Source organism: Camelus dromedarius, chromosome X, assembly GCF_036321535.1.
Source record: "Camelus dromedarius isolate mCamDro1 chromosome X, mCamDro1.pat, whole genome shotgun sequence".
NCBI lineage: Eukaryota > Metazoa > Chordata > Mammalia > Artiodactyla > Camelidae > Camelus > Camelus dromedarius.
In genome coordinates, this window is record NC_087472.1 from 38,088,394 (window position 1) to 38,110,589 (window position 22,196).

General features: G+C 45.2%; 1 protein-coding gene across 4 annotated transcripts; it reads right to left on the bottom strand.

Annotated features, from left to right (window-relative positions):
- Positions 1–1,592: 1,592 nt before the first annotated feature.
- Positions 1,593–19,310, bottom strand: ARMCX4 (armadillo repeat containing X-linked 4). 4 transcript variants are annotated; one of them, XR_004134837.2, is made up of 6 exons: positions 19,273–19,310; positions 18,855–18,938; positions 18,479–18,569; positions 17,999–18,135; positions 8,749–8,930; positions 1,593–3,244 (listed from the first exon to the last, which is right to left on the bottom strand). XR_004134837.2 is itself a non-coding variant. In XM_031446681.2 (4 exons), exon 4 carries the CDS (start codon positions 17,988–17,990, stop codon positions 11,172–11,174), a length of 6,819 nt encoding a protein of 2,272 aa, XP_031302541.1. In that variant the 5' UTR covers positions 17,991–18,135; positions 18,479–18,569; positions 18,855–18,938; positions 19,273–19,298; the 3' UTR covers positions 10,828–11,171. The 4 variants fall into 4 exon arrangements, 1 of the variants encoding a protein (XP_031302541.1); XR_004134838.2 differs by lacking the exon at positions 1,593–3,244 and adding an exon at positions 4,166–4,379 and having other exon boundaries at positions 19,273–19,308; XR_010379446.1 differs by lacking the exons at positions 1,593–3,244; positions 17,999–18,135 and adding an exon at positions 4,166–4,379 and having other exon boundaries at positions 19,273–19,308.
- Positions 19,311–22,196: the final 2,886 nt, after the last annotated feature.

Genomic DNA, 22,196 nt, shown 5'->3' on the forward strand with positions numbered 1-22,196 from the left:
GTGTTTTTTCCCCTTGAAAAGGAATTCCCCAAGCCACAATCAGACCCATAAACATAGGGCAAAAGCCTTACTGGAACAAGGAGCTTAAATACAACCTCTAACCAAGCACTGGCTGACCCACATCTTACTCTGACCCAGGGACGAATCCTAGAAAGCCAAGATTAAAAATAAAATCACAGTCATCCTTGGCAGTCTGAAAGAATGTGTGAATGCCCAAGGCTATACTCTTTCAGGGGCAATCAGAAAAGGAACCTCCAAGCTAATGGTCCCTGGCTGAATGGCGGAGAGGCAAAATATGTAAACTCACTGAAATGTGAGAGCAGCCTCCAAGCTACACACATATCCAATGATAAAGGGTAAATATCTAATCAGGTTTAAGCACAACCTTTGACCAATAAGTAACTTATGCTAACCCAGGGTCAAAACCTAAGAAGACAGGCTAAAAAATAAAAATAAGGGGAAAAAATCTGAGCTGGGACATCAGAGGTGTGCACTATTTGGGGGTGGGGGCAATAGACTCCACAGAATTAATCCCACCAACTCAACAAATAGTAAACAAATGACAGAAAACAACAACAATCATTGGGTGGAGGATGAGTATCCAGGGTTGCTATAACATATTATCTAAAATGTCCAACTCAACAAAAAGTTAAAATACATATAACAGCTACATAGGTGAACATGAAAGACGGTATAAATGTATTTTGTTGTAACTCTACTTTTTTTCTATCTGATTTAAAAGACAACTTCATAAAACAATATGAATAAATCCATGTTGATGTACATATAATGTATAAAGATGTGATTTGTATAATAATAGAAATGCAAAGGAGTGGGAAAGGAATAAAGATATTAGGAGCAATGATTTGAAATTAAGCTGATATTGATCTGAACTCGATTTTTATAAGTTATTAATTGTAATCCCCAGGGTAACCACTAAAAAAAAAAAAACCACTTTTAAATATAGTAAAAGAAATAACAAGGGAATGAAAATGGTACACTAGTAAATACCTATTTAACATAAAAAAGGCAAAATGGAGGAATAGAAGAACAAAAAAGACATAAGACAAACAGAAAACAAATAGCAAAGTGGCAGATATAAATTCTACCTTATCAGTGATTGCATTAAATATAAATGGATGAAACACTTCAATTTAAAGGCAGAGATGGGCAGAATCAATTTTTAAAATATGATCCACAAAAATATACTGTCTACAAAAGATATTCAGAATCGGTGATACAAATAGGTTGTAAACAAAAAGGTGGAAAAAGATATACCATGCAAATAGTAACAAAAGGACTTGGAATGGTTGTACTAGTACCAGAAAAATTAGGCCTTAAGACAAGCATTGTTATTAGAAACAAAGAAGGGCCATTTATAATGATGAGAGGGTCAATCCATCAAGAAGATATAACAATTATAAACAGATTTGCACCTAATTCTAAAGCTCCAAAATACATAAAGCAAAAACAGAATTGAAGGAAAAACAAAAATGTATACAAGGCATAAAAACAATACATAATAAGTGCCACATACTACTGTGAGTGCTTAATCTTTTAATCATCACAGCAATACAATAAAATAGGTGTTATTTTCATTCTCATTCTAAAATGGGAAAAGTGAAGCAGAAAGAAGTGAAGAGATCTGCCCAACATCACATAGTTATTAAGTGACAAAACCAAGATTTGAAGCCAAGCTGTCTAGTGGCAGAGTCTATGTTCTCAACTACTCTTTCTCACAGCTCAGCTGTGAATAATATTTACATAGCCATAATATAAACATAGAATATTTATTTAATACAATATAGTGATATAACAACAATATATTGGGAGACTGTGGGAGAAGTGTGGTTGTATATGGGATGGGCAATTTAAGGTAACTGAATGCTTCCACTGTAGAAAGTCATAACTGATGTGTAAAAATTAAGAGTCAAGAAATAAAAGTATACACAGATTATTTAGAAATATGGAGGTGATACCAGAAGAAATAGTTAAAAGATTTGAAAGTGATTGTCTCTGAGGAGCAGAAATCTGGGGTGGGGAAGGATGAAGCAAAGTTCTGGTGGATTTTTGTCATTGCTGTTATAAGCCTTATGGTATTCTATAACTACAAAAATTATATTTTTAAAAACCAGGTTCTGAAACTGAACATAGACTAGGATTCCAATTCTGTACATATAACTTGGGGTCTATTATGGACTGAATGTACGTGTCCCCCCAACATTCATATCTTGAAGGCCTTACCCCCTGTATGGTTGTATTTGGAGATGGGTCCTCTAAGGAAGTAATTAAGACTAAATGAGTCTTTAAGGGTGGATCCTTATCCCTGATCCTATAAGATTAGTGTCTTTATAAGAAGAGAAATCAGAAAACTTACTCCCTCTCTCCACATAAATGCACCAAGAAAAGGCCATGTGAGGTCATAGTGAGAAGACAGCTGTCTACAAGCTAGGAGGAAAACTCACAGAAACTAAATTTACCAGCACCTAATCTTGGACTTCCCAGGCTCCAGAACTGTCAGAAAATAAATTTCTGTTTTTTAAGCCACCCAGTCTGTAGTATTTTGTTCTAGCTGCCCAAGCAGATTAATACAAGGACATTATGGTAAGTGAAATAAGCCAGTCATAAAAGGACAAATGCTGTATGGTTCCACTTAAATGAGGTACCTCAAGAGGTCAAATTCATAGAGACAGAAAGTAGAATGGTGGTTGCCAGGAGGAGGAAATAATGGAGAGTTATTGCTTAATGGGTACAGAATTTCAGTTTGGGAAGATGGAAAGAATTCTAGAGATGGATAGTGGTGATGGCTATGCAAAAAAGGTGTATTACTTAATGTCATTGAACTGTGTACTTTAAAATGGTGAAGATGGTAAATGTTTTGTGTACTTTACCACGATTTTTGAGGGAAAAAAAGAACATATAGCGATATGCATTGTAACATAGATGAAAGACTGTACCCTTGGTTTCAGTTCTGCATTCCTCCTTGCCAAACTCTCACGCATATTGAGTTTTCTCAGCATTCTGTTTTCAGTTTTTCAATCTGTATCCCTCGCTGGGGCTACCTGATTCACTTCCTGGCTTCAGTTATCATCTATAATACATATCTTTAGTCAGACCTTTCTTTGGTGTTCTATATCCATACTTTTCAAATGAACACTGAGCATCTCCACTGGAAAGTCCCAGAAGGATCTCAAATTCAAAGAGTTTAAATCAGATTCATCCCCTTCCTCTCCCAATTCTGCTCCTTCATGTATGAAAAACAGAAAGGGAAAAGAAATGTTAATACTTTCCTCCATTCCCTACTCCAGATTGTACTCTTTCTCCCACACCACACTCCCTTCAGGGCCAAGTAGTTCATGTGTTTCCCAGAAATGGGCCTTTTTCCCCAAGAAGAAGGACTGTATTTTTATCTTCAAAAAGTGATGTTAAATTATACTTCATATGTGCATGACCCAGCAAGGCCACTGTACCCAAACCCTTAAACCAACCCCTGGGCCATGAGTATGCTGTAACAACACTAGAGTAAGAATCTGGGGACCTGGGACCACAGTCAGACCGAGAATTAGCTATAAGACCACTTTCCACATGGAAATGTTATGTACTGCTATCCTAGACTCAGTGCTGCCCCTAGAACTGGGCACAAGGGCCCCCTAAACCCCATTCTTTGAAAGGTCCTGCATGTCACACACACACACACACACACACACACACACACACACACACAAACACACACAAACACACACACACACACACACTTATTAAAGAATACATGGGTACCTGTGTCACATGGGATCTGGTGCTCATTGTCAGCACAGTGCAACTTATAATCCTAAACATCTGCATTTTGACTAACACTGTTTAGGCTCCAGGAAAATGCTTCTCCATATTTGTTTCCCTGTCCCCTCTAAGCAAAAGGTGACTATGTCCAAATGCCATAAAGATTTGTGGGTTGTGTCACTGCTGACATAAAAGACAGACATTATTTCAGACTGCAGGTAAGATTCTAGCAGTGAACCACTTAGGGAAGAGAAAAAACAAGCTAAATTGTCAGAGCCTTCTTCTCAGATACATGAATGCAATAGGTTTTTGCTTAACAAACTTTCATTTCCCAGTAGTGTACATTTTCTCGCTTGTATTTATTTTTTAGTGTGTGGTTACAAAAAATTTTTAAAAATTAATGCAGTATTTGTACCAGTGCCACATTGGAAGCTAGAGAACATTTCACAATATTAAACAATTCATATTACTCTTGATTTTGGGACGTTTGGAGAGAGAGAGAGGTATAAAGCATTGTCACAGATTAAGTCCCCAGGAAACAGATTCTGAGACAAAGATTGGAGTATAGAAGGTTTATTAGGGCATGCTTCTGGGATAAACACCTATGGAAGAAAAGGGAGGAAAGAAGCAGGAGTGAAAAGAGAGAAATCAAATTCCAGTCAAGACTATCAATAGAATGCCTCGACATACCCTGTAGGGAATTCTGAAGATAGAGTGAAACATCAAAGCTATCTGAAGTAGGGGCAAGAGGGCCAGGCCTTTATACACAGCATCAATGAGGCATTGTATGTAGGACCCTGAGAATGGAGTGTGATCTTAAACAAGACAATTTTCAGCTGGTGCAATGCCTGAAGAGGGCTGGCAGCTAAGGGCTTTCTGATGGCAATATTTCTAACAACTGAAGTAATAAGGCCCTTATTGCTAAAGGGAATTCTGAGCAGGGCAATGCAGCATCCACCACAGTCCACCCCTTGTATCTCCCAGATTCACTTTATGTAAATTCTGGGATCAGTTCTTCCAGGGGCCTGTTGGGTCTCTCTTCCTGGGGGAAACTTAGGACAAACTATAGCTCCCAACACTGCGGCTGGTCTCAAAGTTGCAAATGATAATATCCCTCTTCCACTAACAATTATAGATCCCCATCACTCTTAGGGTCTTGGTGGTTTGCCTAATGGTATGACCCAGACCCTCATTCTTGGTCACTGTGGCTTTCTCAGGCTGGAGTTACTGTACTTGCTGATACTCACATATCAAGCCCACCAATCTGTAAATAATGCTTGGGTCTTTCCTTCTCAGTCAGCTTGTCAAAAAAGATTCCCCCATGAAGTCACAGTTGTAAGGTAAGTAAAAGGTGTTAGCACAACAGTGGTATCATGGAGGGTCAGTTCTAGTTGATTGTGCAGTTGCTTACACCCTCCAGTCCTCACTGTGCTTGAAACTCCCATCTTGCTGCTGAGCTTGCCAACTGTTATACCTCGGTGGATCTGACAGAACTCGGCTCATTATGGGCAGTTCTGGCTGCCTGGTCACTTGCATGTTCACTTCATGTCCTATGGCCAGGCATTTCATCTCTATCAGTAGCTTATCAGGAGCTGTTTTTAAAAGGTATGTAATTCTCCACTGCATGTGGCATGGCTTTGTTCCAGAACTTAAGTTCTGGACTAAGTTGTGACCTTCCCATTGAGGCTTACCAAAAACTCCACATGGCATCTTCTGCAAACACAGATACCTCTAATAACTTAGGGTCTATTTATTGCATGGACCAAGTGGCAGGACTGCTTGTAATCACAGCCTAGATCTGCTACAGGGCCTTCTTTGGCTCTAGGTCCCAGTCAAAGCTGGCAGCTTTTTGTGTCATCCAATATATGGGTCAAAACAGTAATTCCATATGTAAAAATGTGCTGCTTCCAGAATCCGCCCCAAAAACCTATGAGACATTGAGCTTCCTTCTTTGTGGGGAAGGACAAATACAGTAATTTGTCTTTTACTTTAGAGGGAATCTCCTGGTATGCCCCAGATCATTCAACCCCTAAAAACTGCACTTAATGTAGCCAGCCCCTGGATCTTTGTAGGATTTATCTCCCATCCTCAGGAGTACATGTCTTAACAAGGCCTCCAGTATGCTATCTACTTCTTAGTCATTTGGTCCAATTCGCATGATGTCATCAACATAGTGGACTAGTATTATATTTAGATGGTCCAGCTCTTGTCAGACTATATTATGACAGAGGACAGAAGAGTTAGTAGAAACCTGAGGAAAAACTATAAACGTATATTGTTATTCTATGGGAATGTGAACATTTAATGATGGTCCATTCTGATAGGAATAGGAAAAAAACTTTTCCAAATCAATAACTGATTACTAGGTACCTAAGGTCATGTCATTCTGCTCTAGCAAAGATATTGTATCTGACATGGCAACTCACTGTGTCACTAACTGGTTGAGTTTGCAGTAGTCTACTGTCATCTACCATACTCTGTCTATGTTTTGCAGGGGCCCAAACTGGTGGATTAAATGGAGATATGATGGAGACCACATCCCAGCAAGCTTTACGTCTTTAAAGATGGCACTAACCTCTGCCATCCCCTCCAAGATATTATCTATATGTTTTCATTTATTATCTTCGCCGAGGAAGAGGAGGACAACTTTGAAGCTTCCACCTGGCCTCATCTACAAATAGCTCTGACTCCACATGACAGGGAACCAATATGGGGCTTAAACCAAATGTCATGATATCTATTTCAATTATACATTCAGAAACCAGGAAAATAACCATTGGGTGGGTCTGTGGACCCAGTGGAGTCACTGTAAACCCAACATAGACCAGAAGCCCATTTAATTCCAGGCTCCCATCTGCCCCTATTCTAATGGAGAGGGTGGGGCATGATGATACTTTAGGTCTCTGGGTATGGGTATCAAGTCACAACCAGGGTCATCAGTCCTCAAGATGCTTGCACATTCCTCTTTCCCCAGCACACAGTTATCTTAGTAAATGGAAGGACTGGAGGAATCATTACTACACTAGTGTTCTATGGTCCTGCTTCTTGCATGTCCCACTCCTTCAAATGGTGTGCTCTGGATCAAAAACTGACTTAAGGCCAGAAGCTGAGCAAGGGAGTGTGACTTCTCATTGAGGTGCCTTTCCTCAGACTCCTGAGCATCTTTGAATTTTTTTATTGTATAGATTGAATACAAATTGTTGGATGCCTATTCTCCTTAAGGCAATATCGACCACCCACATTCCATTAACTACCTCTTAACCATCTATCCACCAGGAGCACTGTCTTCTATTAACCCTCTCCACAACTCTCTGCAGATCAGGCCTCCCTGCCTATTATTCTGACACTGTGGTGCATTGTGGTATTTGCATCCACCTAACTTTTGAGAATTAAGTACAGTCATCCTGTCTCTATTGTTTCAGCGGCATCACCATTTCAATCAGTGATCCTTAGCCTATAACACTCTTTCCTACTTTAAGCCCTGGTCTGCAGAGGCAAGCCACCACTGAACTTCTTAGTGATGCTGGTGCTCCTCTAACCAGTGCCTTCCTTATAGCTTTAGTGAATGGTGTGCTCTTCGGATCTTCCTGCAGAACATAGCCCTCTGAAGGGTTTTGTGGCCTTATAATAGATTTATTCTATCATCCTCACTTTCCTGAGCCTTTAATCCCTTCTCCCACAATCTGCTATGGCATTTCTGGCATTTATACCTCACTTTATGTGGGCCATTGTTTTTTTCCATACTTTGAAGGTGTTAAATTCTGTGCATGGTGTGGTATATATATATATATATATATATATATATATATATATATATATATATATATATATATATATATATATATGATGGAATACTACTCAGTTATTAAAAAGAATAAAATTTTGCCACTTGCAGCAACATGGATGGACTTGGAGGGCATTATGCTTAGTGAAATAAGTCAGATAGAGAAAGACAAATACTGTATGATATTACTTATATGTAGAATCTAAAAAATACAACAAACTAGTGACTATAACAAAAAACAAGCAGACTCACAGATATAGAGAACAAAGTAGTGGTTACCACTAGGGATTAGGAGGGGCAATTTAGGGGTAAGGGAATGGAAGGTACAAACTATTGGGTGTAAGATAGGCTACAAGGATGTATCGTACATCACAGGGAATATAGCCAACAATTTGTAAGAACTGTAAATGGTATGCAACTTTAAAAATTGTACAAAAAGTTTTAAATTTTTTTAAAACTCCTGTATCTAGGAAAGAACTCTCAAATCAATTAATTCTCCCTTATTCAATTATATTTTAAAGCTCCTCTGATCAAGGCCTTCAGAATTCAGTCCCATGCTTACTCCCTCAGCACCTGCTAGAACATGCTGGCTAGGTCTTGCAGCTCCTTCTTTGGGTAGTCCTTTTCCTTTATTATGAGGTCCAGCACATCACTAATGAAGTTATGCTTTGACTTAACCCTAGACATAGGCCCAGTGGTCGGTATGGGAAGTGGAGGCAGATTCTGCAGGAAACACACATTATCTTACAGAGGAAAGGATTCTGCATGTTCAAGTGAGGTGAAGCACTATCCCATAATAGGAAGGAGTGGGATAATTCTGAATGCTCAAGAGGTTCAGGGAAATCTGAGGATTTAAGATTATAAGGGACATCAATCCAGATGTCCCCATTCCAGGTGTCAGGGTCACATTTCTTGCTAACCAGAGCACTGATCAAGCAGACTTGTCTTGGTTGGGATTTTAACTTTCTTTGAAGCTTGATTTCAATATCAGCTTTTCATTATTTTTTCTAGAGGTCAGTCAAGCTTAGCAAGAGCCACCCAATATTCTGGCCTTCCTTATATTTAATAGTCCTCACATATTTCTCAAAGGTCTACCACAAGCCACCAGTGCTATTCCAGTTCACCACCAGTGAAAGCGCTAACAACTCCTCTGCCACCTATTCCATGTGCTTATCTATTCCACCTACCACGAATGATGGGGTCCTCATTGCCAGCTGGGCAGCAGGGGAATCCATCTCCAAAATTTCATCACAGTGTATGCTTTTCTGAATCTCTTCTTGTACCAACTGTTGTGGGTTGGCTTCCTGGAGAGAAGACTCAGAGTTCAGCATGAAGGGCTTTTATTAGGGAATGCTCTTGGGATCAAAACCTGTGGAAAGGAAAAAAATGAAGCAGGATTGGACAAAAGGAGAAGTTAGTCTGCCCCATATGGGGCAAGAAGCCCATGTAGACCAGTCACCGAATGTGAAGTACCTCAGGAAGTAGGTATGACCTTGGGAGAGGTGGCTCTCTGGCTCAGTCAATACCTGAAGTGGGCTGACAGCTGAGGGCTGTCTGCTGGCAGCACTCCTAGCAACTGAAATAACAAACTCTTTATTCCTAAAGGAGGATTAGGGCAGTAGATTGCAGAATTCAGAAGTGTGACATCATTTTTTCCACTGGAAAGTTAGTCACCATCAAATGCTAGAACTGAGAAAAGTTTTATGTCAAAACGATTAATAAGACTTAAATTTTCAAACAGTTATGCTTTATTAATGGTTTTATTTAAATAATATTTATTTTAAAATTTTAACTTATGCCTTCCAAATATTCAGACATAAATATGTGAATCGCCATTTATACTTTCGCTCTAGTCCCCTGAAATGTTATTGACAGGGCTGCTTAGCCTGAATTCATCCATTTCCTTTTGGCAAATTATGCAGAAATCCCTGGTTTATTATATAAATATCAGAAAATATAGCTGAGCAAAAAAACAGATAAAATTACCCATTAATCTAACATCCACAGAGAATTATTCACATTCTCAGAGTATACACATCAAAGTTCATATATAGAGATCATTTAAATATATATATTTTCTTCATAAAAAGTATAACATGTGCTTTTGCAGCCTATTTTCCCCATTTAAGATTATATGCTGAATTTTTTCCATGCAAATAAGTGCAGTTGCCCATCAACATTTTCAAGAGGCGAATAATCTTTAATCTGTAGACATACCTTAATTTCTTAGCCAAGTGCCTATTTCAAGGCACGCGGGTCATTTACGATTTTTCACTCTTCAAAACAGTGCAAAGATGCACAGCCTTGTACAAGCCAATTATATCTCCTAAGGACACATTTCTACAAGTGGAATTACTGGGTCAAAGAGCACTCCACAAAGGCCCTGCCCCAACCAACTTTATAAAAGAAATATGATAGAAGCGTGAAAATTTATTCTTTCTTCTACTACGTTTTCCTATTATTTCAAAATAATAACTAATGTATTCACTCACATACATACCAGAGCTGGACAAGAAAGAGGATGTTTTCCTATCAAATGTCCTCAGGATCCTAAAATAAAACTGTCCCTCTCTGTATGTCCCCAGGATAGGTTCCAGCACTTCTTTGGTCAAAGCGTCTCTCACTTCCTTCCTCCCCTTACCACTCCCATGGCCAGCAGTGAAACTTCACGCCCTTAGCATCTATGCCTGAACTGTGGCGGTAACTTCCTAACTGGTGTTCCACTCTCCAGGGGCCACTCCAGTCCCCACCCCAACTCTGACCCATTCTGCACACAAGTCAGCCACATCATTTTCCTTTCATTCTGTTATTCCTCTGGTCACAAAAGGCTTTGGTGTCTCTCAGGGGTGGGTGGAGTAATACACAGACACCTCAGTATATAAACTGAAGATCTTCCGTGAATCGGACTCAACCCAACTGCTGGACTGCATTTCCCATCACTTCCTCTCAGGACACTACTAGGCAGGCCAGCCTCCTCTCTCTGGGGTAGGAGTCCCACCTCCATGCCTTTCTTCCCATCATTCCTCCTTCCTCCAGTACCCTCCTGCCCTGTATTTACCCTATCCTTCATGCCCAACTTACTTAAGTGTCCCCTCCTCTGTAAAATTTTCCCTGAACGCTGTTGCCTGCAGAAGTTCCTGCTGCGTCTAAGAACTAATAGGAAACAGCTGGCCATGATTAGAGATTCTCAGTTTTGTCAGTATCCTTTTGTGTACACACATCTTGCCTTTCCAAATACATCATAAATTTATAGACAAAGACATGTCTTTTTTCTGCTTAAAACACACAACTTTATTGATGACATAAAAATAAAGTCTCAAATGTATAAACATAAGTCCACACAAAGGACCAAAGATTACCTTACTTATGAAGAATCAGTTCAGTTTCTGCTCATGAAGCATACCAAAAATATCTCAATCCAGACAAGGAAAGAATCAACACATGTATTTTTAGTACAAGTTTGAATTCATTTGGTGTTCATAAAATGGCCCAGCTATAGGCCATCATAAGCAACATCAGTTTAGAAGTTATAATGCAATTTACAATGTGCATTACTTCCAGGCTGCAAAATCAAAATATTACTCAAATTTGTTTGGAAAATTACAACTAATCAGAGTTTACTTAATAATAGCTCAACTCTTTCTTTCACCTCAGGGTCATTGTATTCTGCTGCTAAGACTCGAAGTTTCTTAGCACACGCTTTAGGTCGTTGGAATACGAAATAGAGAGAATTTTTACTGAACTTGTCCTGGGTAAATACTTTTGCTCTTCTTTTAAAATGGTAATTTATATTTTCAAATAGTGAAAGAGCATTAAGAATATTCTCTTTTGTTTCTTTCTTGCTAAAGATATTAATCAATGATGTTGGTGCATTGGCAATGAGCAAGTCTTTTGTCATAGATGGATTTTTAGAGAAATTTAAAAGCATTCCCAAAATATGATCTTTAGTTTCTCCACTTCCCACAGTTAACAAACGAAGAAATTCTGAAATATAGTTTGTAACCATATGCTGATATTCACTAATAATAGTCAGGTGCTTTATCAATCTTAGTCCAGCCAGCTGCACATTTGAATTCAAGGGATAGGTGACGGTGTCTTCACATACTTGATTTAAGTATGTTTTAACCTTCCTATGATTTTCAGCAGCCACTGAGATGTTATTCAGTGCATTTAAAGCTTTCTGCCTAACACTGGGGTAGGGATTATTGAGCAAGCTTTCAATAATTGAGATTCTACCTGCATTACGAATGACTTCATGGGAAAGTGGGCAATCAGGACTGTTATAGAGAGCATTATTGGCTATTTCATGAATAGAAGGATCTTCAGTCATCTCAATCATGCAGATGAGTTTTTCAAGCTCTTGAGGATCCATATTAGTTTCACGTTTACAGCGGCAGGCCCAGGCCTGAGTTTTTTCCCCAGACCTGATCTGCTTTCTGAGCTCATCTGCAGGTGGGAAGGAGGACTCATTTTGGTATGGAAATTTCATTTCTGTCCAGATCATGGCTCCCGCCCATGACCCCATTCCTGCCCCAGGGACCACGGATGTGACTCTTGACTCAGCTGACTTTTTGCCTTTAGTCTTGGGTGCAGATTTGTCCTCACTTCTATTTTTATTACCATCTGAGAACCCAGACTTTACATCAACTCCATCAGCAGTCTGAAGCTTATCCTTGGTGCTCGACTTATCTCCAGCCCCACACTCAAAATTAACAACTTTCTCACGCTTGGATCTGGATTTATTACTGTTCTCACTCTCAGCCCAAAATAAGGACCTTAAACTGATCTCCTCAATATCAGGGCTGGAAGTTCTACTTAGCTCATCCTCATCTACGTCCTCAGCCAAAGTCCAGGACCCCATGCCAGCCTCTTCCCCAGCCCCAAGCCTAGACCCTGTAGTGGCTGCATCTCTATCCCAGAGCCAAGACTCCTGCCTGGCCTCAACCCCAACCCCAGCCTCAGCCCCCACACAGGAATCCATACAGGCGGCCTCATCAGATCTGATCCAGGACCCAACAATGGCCTTCTCCTCAGCCCCAAATCTGGAACTAATGATAGCCTCTTCTCCAACCCCTGATCTGGATTCATTACTGGCCTCATTTTTACCTCCAGGACTAGACACAATAGCAGCCTCTTCCCCCCTCCAGAACCAGGACCCTGTACTAGCCTCACTCCCAGCCCCAAACCAGGATCCTTCATTGGCCTCTGTCTTGGCACTCACCTGAGACCTTCCACTGGGCTGGTCTCCAGCCCTAGCCCAAGACCCTCCACTTGCCTGCTCCTCAGGCCCCAGGCTAGACCCTCCACTGGCCTCATTTCCAGTCCTAGACCCAGCCCAGGATTTTCCACCAGCCTGATCCCCAGTGCCAACCCATGAGCCTCCTCCACTGGCATGATCCTCAAATCCAGGTTTGGAACAGCTACCAGGCTGATCCCCAGCCCCAGCCCAAGACCCTCCACTGGCCGGACTCCCAGTGCCAGCCCAGGACCCACCACTGGACTGGCCTGCAGGCCCTGGACTAGACCCTCCAATGGCCTGGTGCTCAGCACCAGACCAGAACCCTCCTCCACTAGCCTGATCCTCAAATCCAGGTTTGGGACAGCTACCAGCCTGATCCCCAACCCCAGCCCAAGACCCTCCACTGACCTGGCTCCCAGTGCCAGCCCAGGACCCTCCACTTGACTGGTTCATGTGCCCAAGCCCAGGCCCTGCAATGGCCTGGCCACCAGCCCCACTCCAGCACCCTCCTGCATTGACCTGACTCCCACTGCAAACATAGTACCATCCAGTGGACTGATTCTCGGGCACTGGCCTAGATCCTCCACTGGCCTGGTCTCCAATGGCAGCCCAGGAATCTCCAACAGACTGGTCCCTGGGCCCTGCACTAGCCTGGCTCCCATTGTCAGCCCAAGACACTCTCCCAGATTTGGCCTGATCCTCAAATCTAGGCTTTGCCTCACCACCAGCCTGATGCCCAGGTACAGCCCAGGACCCTTCACTGGCCTGTTCCACAGCCCCAACCAAGAACCCTCCACTGGCTTGGTCCCCAGAGTCAGCCCAGGACCCTCCACTGGACTGGTCCTCAGGTCCTGACCTAGACTCTCCACCAGCCTGGCCACCAGCCCCAGCCAAAGACCCTTCTTCACTAACCTGGTCCTCAAATCTAGGCTTGGACCCACCACCAGACTGATCACTAGTCGCAGTCCAGGAACCTCCAGTGGCCTGGTCCACAGCCCCAATCAAGAATCCTTCACTGGCCTGGTTTCCAGTGCCAGTCCAGGACCCAACACAGGACTGGTCTGCAAACCCTGCCCTAGACCCTTCATTGCCCTGTTCTCCAGTCCTAACCCAGGACCCACCAGTGGTCTGATCCACAGCCCCCAGCCCAGACCCTCCACTGGCTTGGTCCACAGTGTTAGCCCAGGACCTTCCACTGGACTGATCCTCAGGCCCCAATCCAGCCCCAGCCCAGGACACATTCCCATTAGTCTGATCCTCAAGTCTAGGCTTGGATCCACCACCAGACAGATCACCAGTCCCAAGCCAGGATGCACCACCAGACAGGTCACTAGTCAGAATCCAGGACCCTCCAGTAGCCTGGTCCACAGCCACAGCCCAGTACCCAATATTAACCACATTCCCAGGTGTAGCAGCAGCCCAGGACCCTGCATTAGGCTGAATCCCAGCCCCATCCTGGGGCCTTCCACTAGTCTGTCCCTCAGTCCCAGCCCAGGATGCTCCATTGGCCTGGTTCTCAACCACAGCCCAGGATACTCCAATGGTGTCTCCCCCAGTCCAGGACAACCCACTGGCTTGGCCTCCAGCCCAGGAACTATCACTGGCCTGACCTCCAGTCCAGGGCACTGCAATAGCCTGGGTCCCAGTGCCAGCCCAAGAACCCCCACTGGCCTGGCTCTCAGCCACAGTCCAGGACCCTCCAACGGCCTTGTCCCCAGCCTCTACCCAGTAACCCCCACTGGCCTGGCCCCCAGCCCAAGACTGGTCGCTGGTGTGACTCCCAGCCCACAGCCCCCCACTGGCCTGGTCCCCAGCTGCAGTCCAGGACTGAATCCCAACCTCATTCTCACTCCTAGCCCCATTCCAGGACTCAACATTGGCTTCATTCTCATCATCAGCCCAGGACATGCTATTCTCCCAGTAGCCATCCCTAGCTTGAAACCTAAATTTGATCCATCGCTCAGAAGCAATCCAGTCCTCAATACCAATCCCATTCCAGTAATAGTCATGGACCCTAGGCTGAGATTTTCTGCAGGCCTGAGTACCTGCCCCACCCTCACTCTTAGAAGTCAGCGTGGCCTTAGCCTTGGGCTTTACAGAGACATCTGTGGCTTCTGCCTCAGACTTAGGTATAGCTTTGTCCTTTGCCCCAGACAAGGTCTTACTCTGGGAATGGGACACAGATTGATGCTGCCCAGAGCCCATCATACATGCTCCAGCCTCTACCTTTGACTTAGCAATGGAATTGCCCCTGACCTTACTCCTGGCACCAAGTGAGGCCTCACCCTGGGAATTGGTCACAGCCTGGGGTGCAGCAGAGCCTGTTGTATTTGGTCCAGTCCCTGCTTTAGACACAGCATTGGGATTGCCCCTGACCTTACTCCTAGCACCAAGCAAGACCTCACTTTGGGAAATGGCCACAGCCTGGGGCTGGGCAGAATCTGCTGTATCTGGCCCAGCCCCTGCCTTAGACACAGCATTGGGATTGCCCCGGACCTTATTCTTGGTACCACACAAGGCTTCACCCTGGGAACCGGCCACAGCCTGCAACTGGGCAGAACCCTTTGTATCTGGCCCAGTCCTTGCCTTAGACACAGCATTGGGATTGCCCCGGATCTTATTCTTGGTACCACACATGGCTTCACCCTGGGAACTGGCCACAGCCTGGGGCTGAGCAGAACCTGCTGTATCTGTTTGAGGCTGTGCAGATCCCTTTGTGTCTGCTCCAGTCTCAGTCTTAGACACAGCATTGGAATTGCCTCGGACTTTATTCTTGACACCAGGCAAGCCTTCACCCCAAGAACTGGCCACTGCTTGGGGCTGAGCAGTGTTTGCTGTATCTGTTTGAGGCTGGGCAGAAAACATTGTATCTGGCCCAGACCTTGCCTTAGACACAGCATTGGAATTGTCCCGGACCTTATTCTTAGTAGCAGGTGAAGCTTCACCCCAGGAATTGGCCACAGCCTGGGGCTGAGCAGAGCCCGTTGTATCTGTTTGAGGCTGGGCAGAGCTCTTTGTATCTGCTCCAGTCTCGGTCTTAGACAGAGCATTGGGATTGCCCCGGACTTTATTCTTGACTCCAGGCAAAGTCTCACCCTGGGAACTGGCCACAGCCTGGAGCTGGGCAGAGTTCTTTGTATCTGGCCCAGTCCCTGCTTTAGACACAGCACTGGGATTGCCCCGGACCTTATTCTTAGTACCACACAAGGCCTCATCCTGGGCATCGGCCACAGCCTGGGGCTGAGTAGAACCCGTTGTATCTGTTTGAGGCTGGGCAGAGACTTTTGTGCCTGGCTCAGTTCCTGCTTCAGACACAGCATTGGGTGTGCCTCGGGCCTTATTCTTGACACCAAGCAAGGCTTCACCCTGGGTATTGGCCATAGCCTGAGGCTGGTTAGAGCTCTTTGTATGTGGCCCAGACCCTGACTTAGATATAGCATTGGGATTGTTCTGGACCTTATTCTTGGCACCAGGCAAGGTGTCGCCCAGGGAATTGGCCATATCCTGAGGCAGACCACAGGCCCACAGTTCTACCTTAGCCTCTGCCTTAGAATTGGCATTAGTATCACCCCTGCCGTCAACCCTGGAATCAGGCAAAACATCAACTTGGGTCTTGGCCCCAGCTGGAGGCTGCGCACAGTTTTTCATGTCTGTTCCGACCCCTGTTTTACTCTTGCCTTTGGCTTTGCCCCTAGATTTACCTCTAGTGCTAGGTAAGGCCTCAACCTGGCTCTTGGTGGAAATCTGAGACTGTGCCTTTGTGTCTGTCTCAGCCCCTTCTGTAGACTTGGTGTTGGCATTGCCCTGAGCCTTCATCCTGTCATCAGGCAAGGCATCAGTCTGGACATTGGCCATAGGTTGAGGCTGTGTATAGGATTCAACGTCTGTTCCAGCCTCCACCTTAGATGTGGCACTGGGATTGCCTCTACCCTCAATCCTGACATCAGGCATAACATCAGCCTGAGCCCTGGTTACAGCTTGAGGCTGAGCAGCAGACTTCATGTCAGCTCCAGTCATCACCCTAGATGTGACATTGGTATTTCTCCTGTCATCAACCCTGGCACCGGACATTGCCTCAAGCTGTTTCTTGGTCACAGTCTGAGATTGTGTAGAATCACTCATATCTGCCCCCACCCCTGCCTTACATATGGCATTGACATTACCCCCAGCATCAACTGTTGCTCCAGGCATGACTTCGGTCTGGGCGTTGGCTACAATCTGAGGCTGAACAGAAGCCCTCATGACTACCACAGACCCTGCCTGAGACACAGTTTTCCAATTCCCCTTTGCCTCAACCTCAGTACCAGGCCCGTCATCAACCTGGATCTTGGCCACAGCCTGAAACAGTGCACAGGACCCCATGTCTGCTCCAGCTTCTGCCTTGGATGTGGTATTAAAATTTCCCTTAGCATCAACTCTGGTACCAGGCCTGGCCTCAGACTGGGTTTTGGCCACACTCACAGTCTCTTCCACAGCTCTTGCCTTTGTCTCATCCACAATTCCACTCTTGTTTATGGCACTCATCTTGGCCACTTCCCTGGTTACTGCCAAGGCCTCATTTTGTATCACCATCACTCTGTTCATCTCTGTCTCTTTTTCAGCCAACATATGACTTTCTGCTTTGGTCTGGGTCTTTGCTTCTTTCTTGTCCTCTGCCCTAGCAACAAGTGACCAAGCTTTAGCCTTGGTCTGGGTCACTGCCTCTCTCCTGACTACTCTCCCAGTCTCAGAGTCAGTTTGGGTCACTGCCTCTTTCATGGCCACTTCACTGGTTTTGGCCTCAGTCAGAGTCACGGCCTCTATCATGATCACTGTTCCAGCCACTCTTTTGGCCTCAGATTGGGTCTTTGTCTCTGCCCCAGCCGTTGCCTTGACTTGAGAATTGGCTCTGGTTCTGGCTCTAGCAGTGGCCTTAGTCTCTACTTCAGCCCCAGCCCCACTTCCTGCTCCAGTTTCTGCTCCAGTCTTGGCCTTGGGTCTAGTCTCAATCTCTGTCCCAGCCATGGCTTCATTCATGGCCAAGGTCTGGTTCTGTATCCCAACCACAGTCTCCATCTTGACTCTGGACCCATTTCTGGCGAGTCTCCTCACACTCTGGGCTCTTCCCTTGGTTAATCTATAAATGTAGTAGCAGGTACCAACCCAGATCATCAGTCCTGCAGTCACCCAGCCCACCTCCACACGACCCATGTAATCACCCCTGCTGAAGGCACGAACAAGGTACAGAGGGGCTCAATCAGGCTGGGAAAAGAGGGTAGTAGGTCTGGGTGTAGGCCTGTGAGGGCGCTGGTCTTCAGCCACTCAAAGGCCACTACAGCTGCCACTGGAGGTGGACCTGGAAGTGGAGGAAGGAAATGGACTAAAATTTCTCTTCTAATTCTGTGCATCATACAGATAGATACACAGAAAGACAGGAAAGTGTAGAAATGATGTCTTGGTGAGAGAAGAGGATGATCAGCAAGTTGTCTCTCCATCCCTCTTATTTTATCTCCTCCCCATCTTCCCCTAACAATTTTCCCCAAGGTACTCCCATACATGTTTCCTTACACCAAATGAACAGTGGGAAGGATGATGGTAGTGCTGACTATGAATGGTAGAGAGTGAGAAGCCCTCAGATCTTGATTTTTACTGGACCTACTCTAGTCACCACTCCCACAGGTCCCCACCCTCATACCAACCTGTAGTGATCAAGGCAGTTTCCGCCTCTTTCCTTCTCTTGATCGGAGATATACCCTAAAGTAGATCTATAAACTCATGAGCTCTGTGGACCTAGAGACAGACAGACAGATGGAGGGACAGACCGGAGTGGAGGTTTTGTTCTTGGTGTGACAGATAAATTATTAGCGAACTATCTCTCTATCCCCTTCAGTTTACCCCACTCCCTCTACCAAAATAAAGGTGAAGGTCTAGGGTAAGTGACAAGGATGGTGGGAAAGGTGGCTGGAGAAGGGAAAGGCTGAGGATCCTCCAGTATGGACACTAGCCCTACTAGATGGACACTGATCTCCACCAACCCACCCAAGACATCTGCCCAGGCAGTCCCCATCCTCTTACCAGTCTGTACTGATCAGGGATACTTTCCTCCTTGCTTCTTTCCTTCCAGTGGTCTCAAGTCTTTCAGCAGGCCTGCCAACAGACCTATGGACAAGTAAACAAACAGGTCATAGAGACTGAGCCCTTTACAGAACAGACAGGCATCTTGTTCCCTGACCCCTGAGCCCATGTCCAGTTTGCTAACATGTCCCATCTCATGGTCCCTTCTCTCAAGTCTTCTCTCAGTCACACTCCAGCCTCCCAATATTCCTCCTATTTCCTGCACTGAAATCAGTTGGAGAGGGGGAGGTGAGGCAACACTGTGGAAATCTAGTAGGAGAGGCGGAAATACCCTCCACTGAGACCCTCTCAATTCTCAGCCACCTTATGTGCCCACCCTCTCTTGTTATCCCCAGGCACTGCCCAGCTTCACACCAACCTCCACAGTTTCAGGCCAGTTTCCCACTTTCCCTTGCTTTCAGTGGTAAACAGCCCTACTGTCAGCCTATGGGAAGACCTAAGAACAAACAGAGAAAAGGCAGAAGGTGAATGTTGAGTGTTTGTGACATCCCAGCACCTAAAATGTGAGTCCCAGAACCTGCCTTACTGGATTTAGAGACCCATTCTCTGGCAAGGAAAACCTAGGGCTTCTCCATCACTGAAATGGGCAGGGTGGGAAAGGGAGGCAGGGAAAAGCGGAGGAACAGATGCAAATTATTTTCAAACCACCCGTAGGACTCTAGGGCTTCTCCCCAAAGTCCATCATTTCCTTCACCAAGATGTATAGACAGGTGAGGAAGCACGGAAAACTGGAAAACCTCAGGCAAGATGGAGGCCCCCAGATCCCATGTTCTAGAATCACAGCCTACTGCCATCTACTTCCCTTTAAACCCATCTCTAGGAGTCACCAGCAGAAAAGACAAGGTGTGAGAGGGAAGGCTTTTGCTTCTGCAAAATCACCACCCCACCCCTGCAAAGCTTAGCTCCAGGAAAAAAAAAAAGGAATTCTTTGATACACCAATTTGTATTTTCCCAATATTATCTGAAGTGCAAATAAAAGAATCCATTGAAAAATTTCTATCTTTACTGGTCTTCAATATACAATTAAAGTTAAAAATCCTAAGCTTGGGAACACAGTTTAGAGAAAGTCCCCTAGGCAGCCCCACCACATATCCCAACCAGATAGCGGCGCCTAAGTTCCTGTCATAGAGAATTCACACAGAACTTCAGCGGTTCACAGAGAGTGCCCGTGCCCACACTAACCTCCGCAGATCCTGCGCGGTTTTCTCCTCTCCTTCCCTCGCCTCTCCACAAACAGTGCCACACCGAACTACTGTCCGTCAGACAGAAGAGAGTAAAGGCGCTGAGTATTTGGACCAGCACACCAGGACACAGATCCGCAAACTCGCTTTTCTGGATTCAGGAACCCAGTTATCAAACGTCCCTCCCCACATTGAGAGACAGACGCCACCCGCACCAACCCCACCGTCCAGTCACTAAGGCCCACCATTTTTTCTGCAAACGCCACCGTGGCGTGTCCCTTCCACGGAAGCGAGCAGGAAGAGGAGCGGACGTGTGTGGTCAGTGATTAGAGTCAGAAAGGATGGGGTATCTCAATCTCTGCATTTCCCTCTTGAGACACTCCCCCCACCATCCGCCCTGTCAAAGGCCACGGTTCCCCCGCACAGACGTACGTAGGCAAGGAGGAGGAGGGCTCGGGAGAATGAGAGCGAAGGCTCCAGGAACTTGAGCCCGCTTGGTCCCCCACCCCCGGACCCGCTCCCGGGGTCGCAATCCCCTGCCGTTCTGGCCTCGGCGCGCGGGCCCCGGGGGCCTTACCTGCTCCGCTTTCCCTGGGCCCGATGCCAGCCCGCCGCGCGCAGGGCCTGGGGGAGCTGGTACCCAGACAGGAGTGACGACTGCACCGAAGGCTGCGTCGCTCTGCAGCTCCCGGTCACGTGAGGGCCTCGCGTCACCGCCGAGCTCGCCCTCCGACCCCCCTCCCCCGAGCCGGCGGGGAGTTCAACGGGACCCTCCCCTCCACCTCCGCACGCGTGATCTCCCCCTCCACCCAGCTGTGCGCGAGGCCCCGTCACTCATTTCGCTCCTCTCCAATCTGAGGGCCCACAAGTGGCATCACCTCCCTGCGGTTGGAGTTTGCCCTTCTCTGGTTACCAGGGAGGGTCTGCATCCCCCATCCACCCCCAAGCCTTGGCTCCGGCCTTTCCTGCTGCTTCTTTGAGGGCTCTTATACTATATGACTAATGTTCCCACTGGGTACGTTGCTGCACCAAAATGGGCTAGGGAGGGGAAGCAGAGTGAAAGGAGCGGCTTAACTTTCTTTTTTTTTTTTAATTTTTGTTCCTTTTTGTTCCTTTTAACGTCACATTCATTGTTTTTGTAATGTCGTCAAGCCATTTTCGTTCAACATTTAAAAATTAGGTCCTAAAAATAACAGAAGACTCATTCGTTTACATTATCTTGTACCACATTAAAATGTTTTCGAGTTGCTATAAACTATCTCACAACTTTCTAAACAGACTAATAATTATTAGCATTTTACTTTTTTTGAAGTTTATTGAGTCTTTTGTTTTGGGGAAGGGGAGGTAATTAGGTTTATTTATTTATTTTTATTTATTTTTTTAACGAAAGTACTGGGGGTTGAACCCAGGACCTCATGCATGCTAATAGCACACTCTACCACTGAGCTATACCCCCTTCTTATTAACATTTTAAATACAAAATTTCCCTAAACAAAACCAGTAGGTTTTCAATGTGACCTATAAATTAATCATTGGAAAGACATTCAGTTGTCCAATCTTGGCAATTTTACACAAGTGATTTACAACTTTTTGAAGTTCTGGCTGAACTTATTGATGATCTTGTGTCAGATGTCTGAGAACGTCTTCATAGATGACCCCTGGATGATGGAATGAAGACCCAACTTCTGATGAACCCAGTGCCTGAAAACTAGTGGCTTCCCAGGTTAACCTGTTTCCCATTCAAGGTGTTTTTATTGGGATTTTACATAAACATGTAATCAAATCAGTCTCATCACACCCAGGGAGGGACCAACTGCTATCCCACTGATGGAAATGAGGCTTAACAGGTGGCAGTTTCATTTGATCACAACACTAGTGAGATATCTCCAATATCTGTCACTCTTGCACTGTGTGTCCCCCCAGCAGCGGCTAGTGTCCAGCCTCTTCCAGTAGAGGTAGTGGTGGAGGGTCTGTGGGTGACTGAATCACTGCAACACCCTTGAGATCCATGTCATTTTTCTGTCGCTAAAAGCACAGTTTACAGGATCCCAAGCAGCCTCCAGGAGAAAGAGGTCTTTTCATTCCCTGCCTTCTGTTACCA

Bases quoted from the DNA above. Each gene is read 5' to 3' on its own strand.
- ARMCX4 (XM_031446681.2), bottom strand. From the start codon at position 17,990: ATGGGTCGTGTGGAGGTGGGCTGGGTGACTGCAGGACTGATGATCTGG.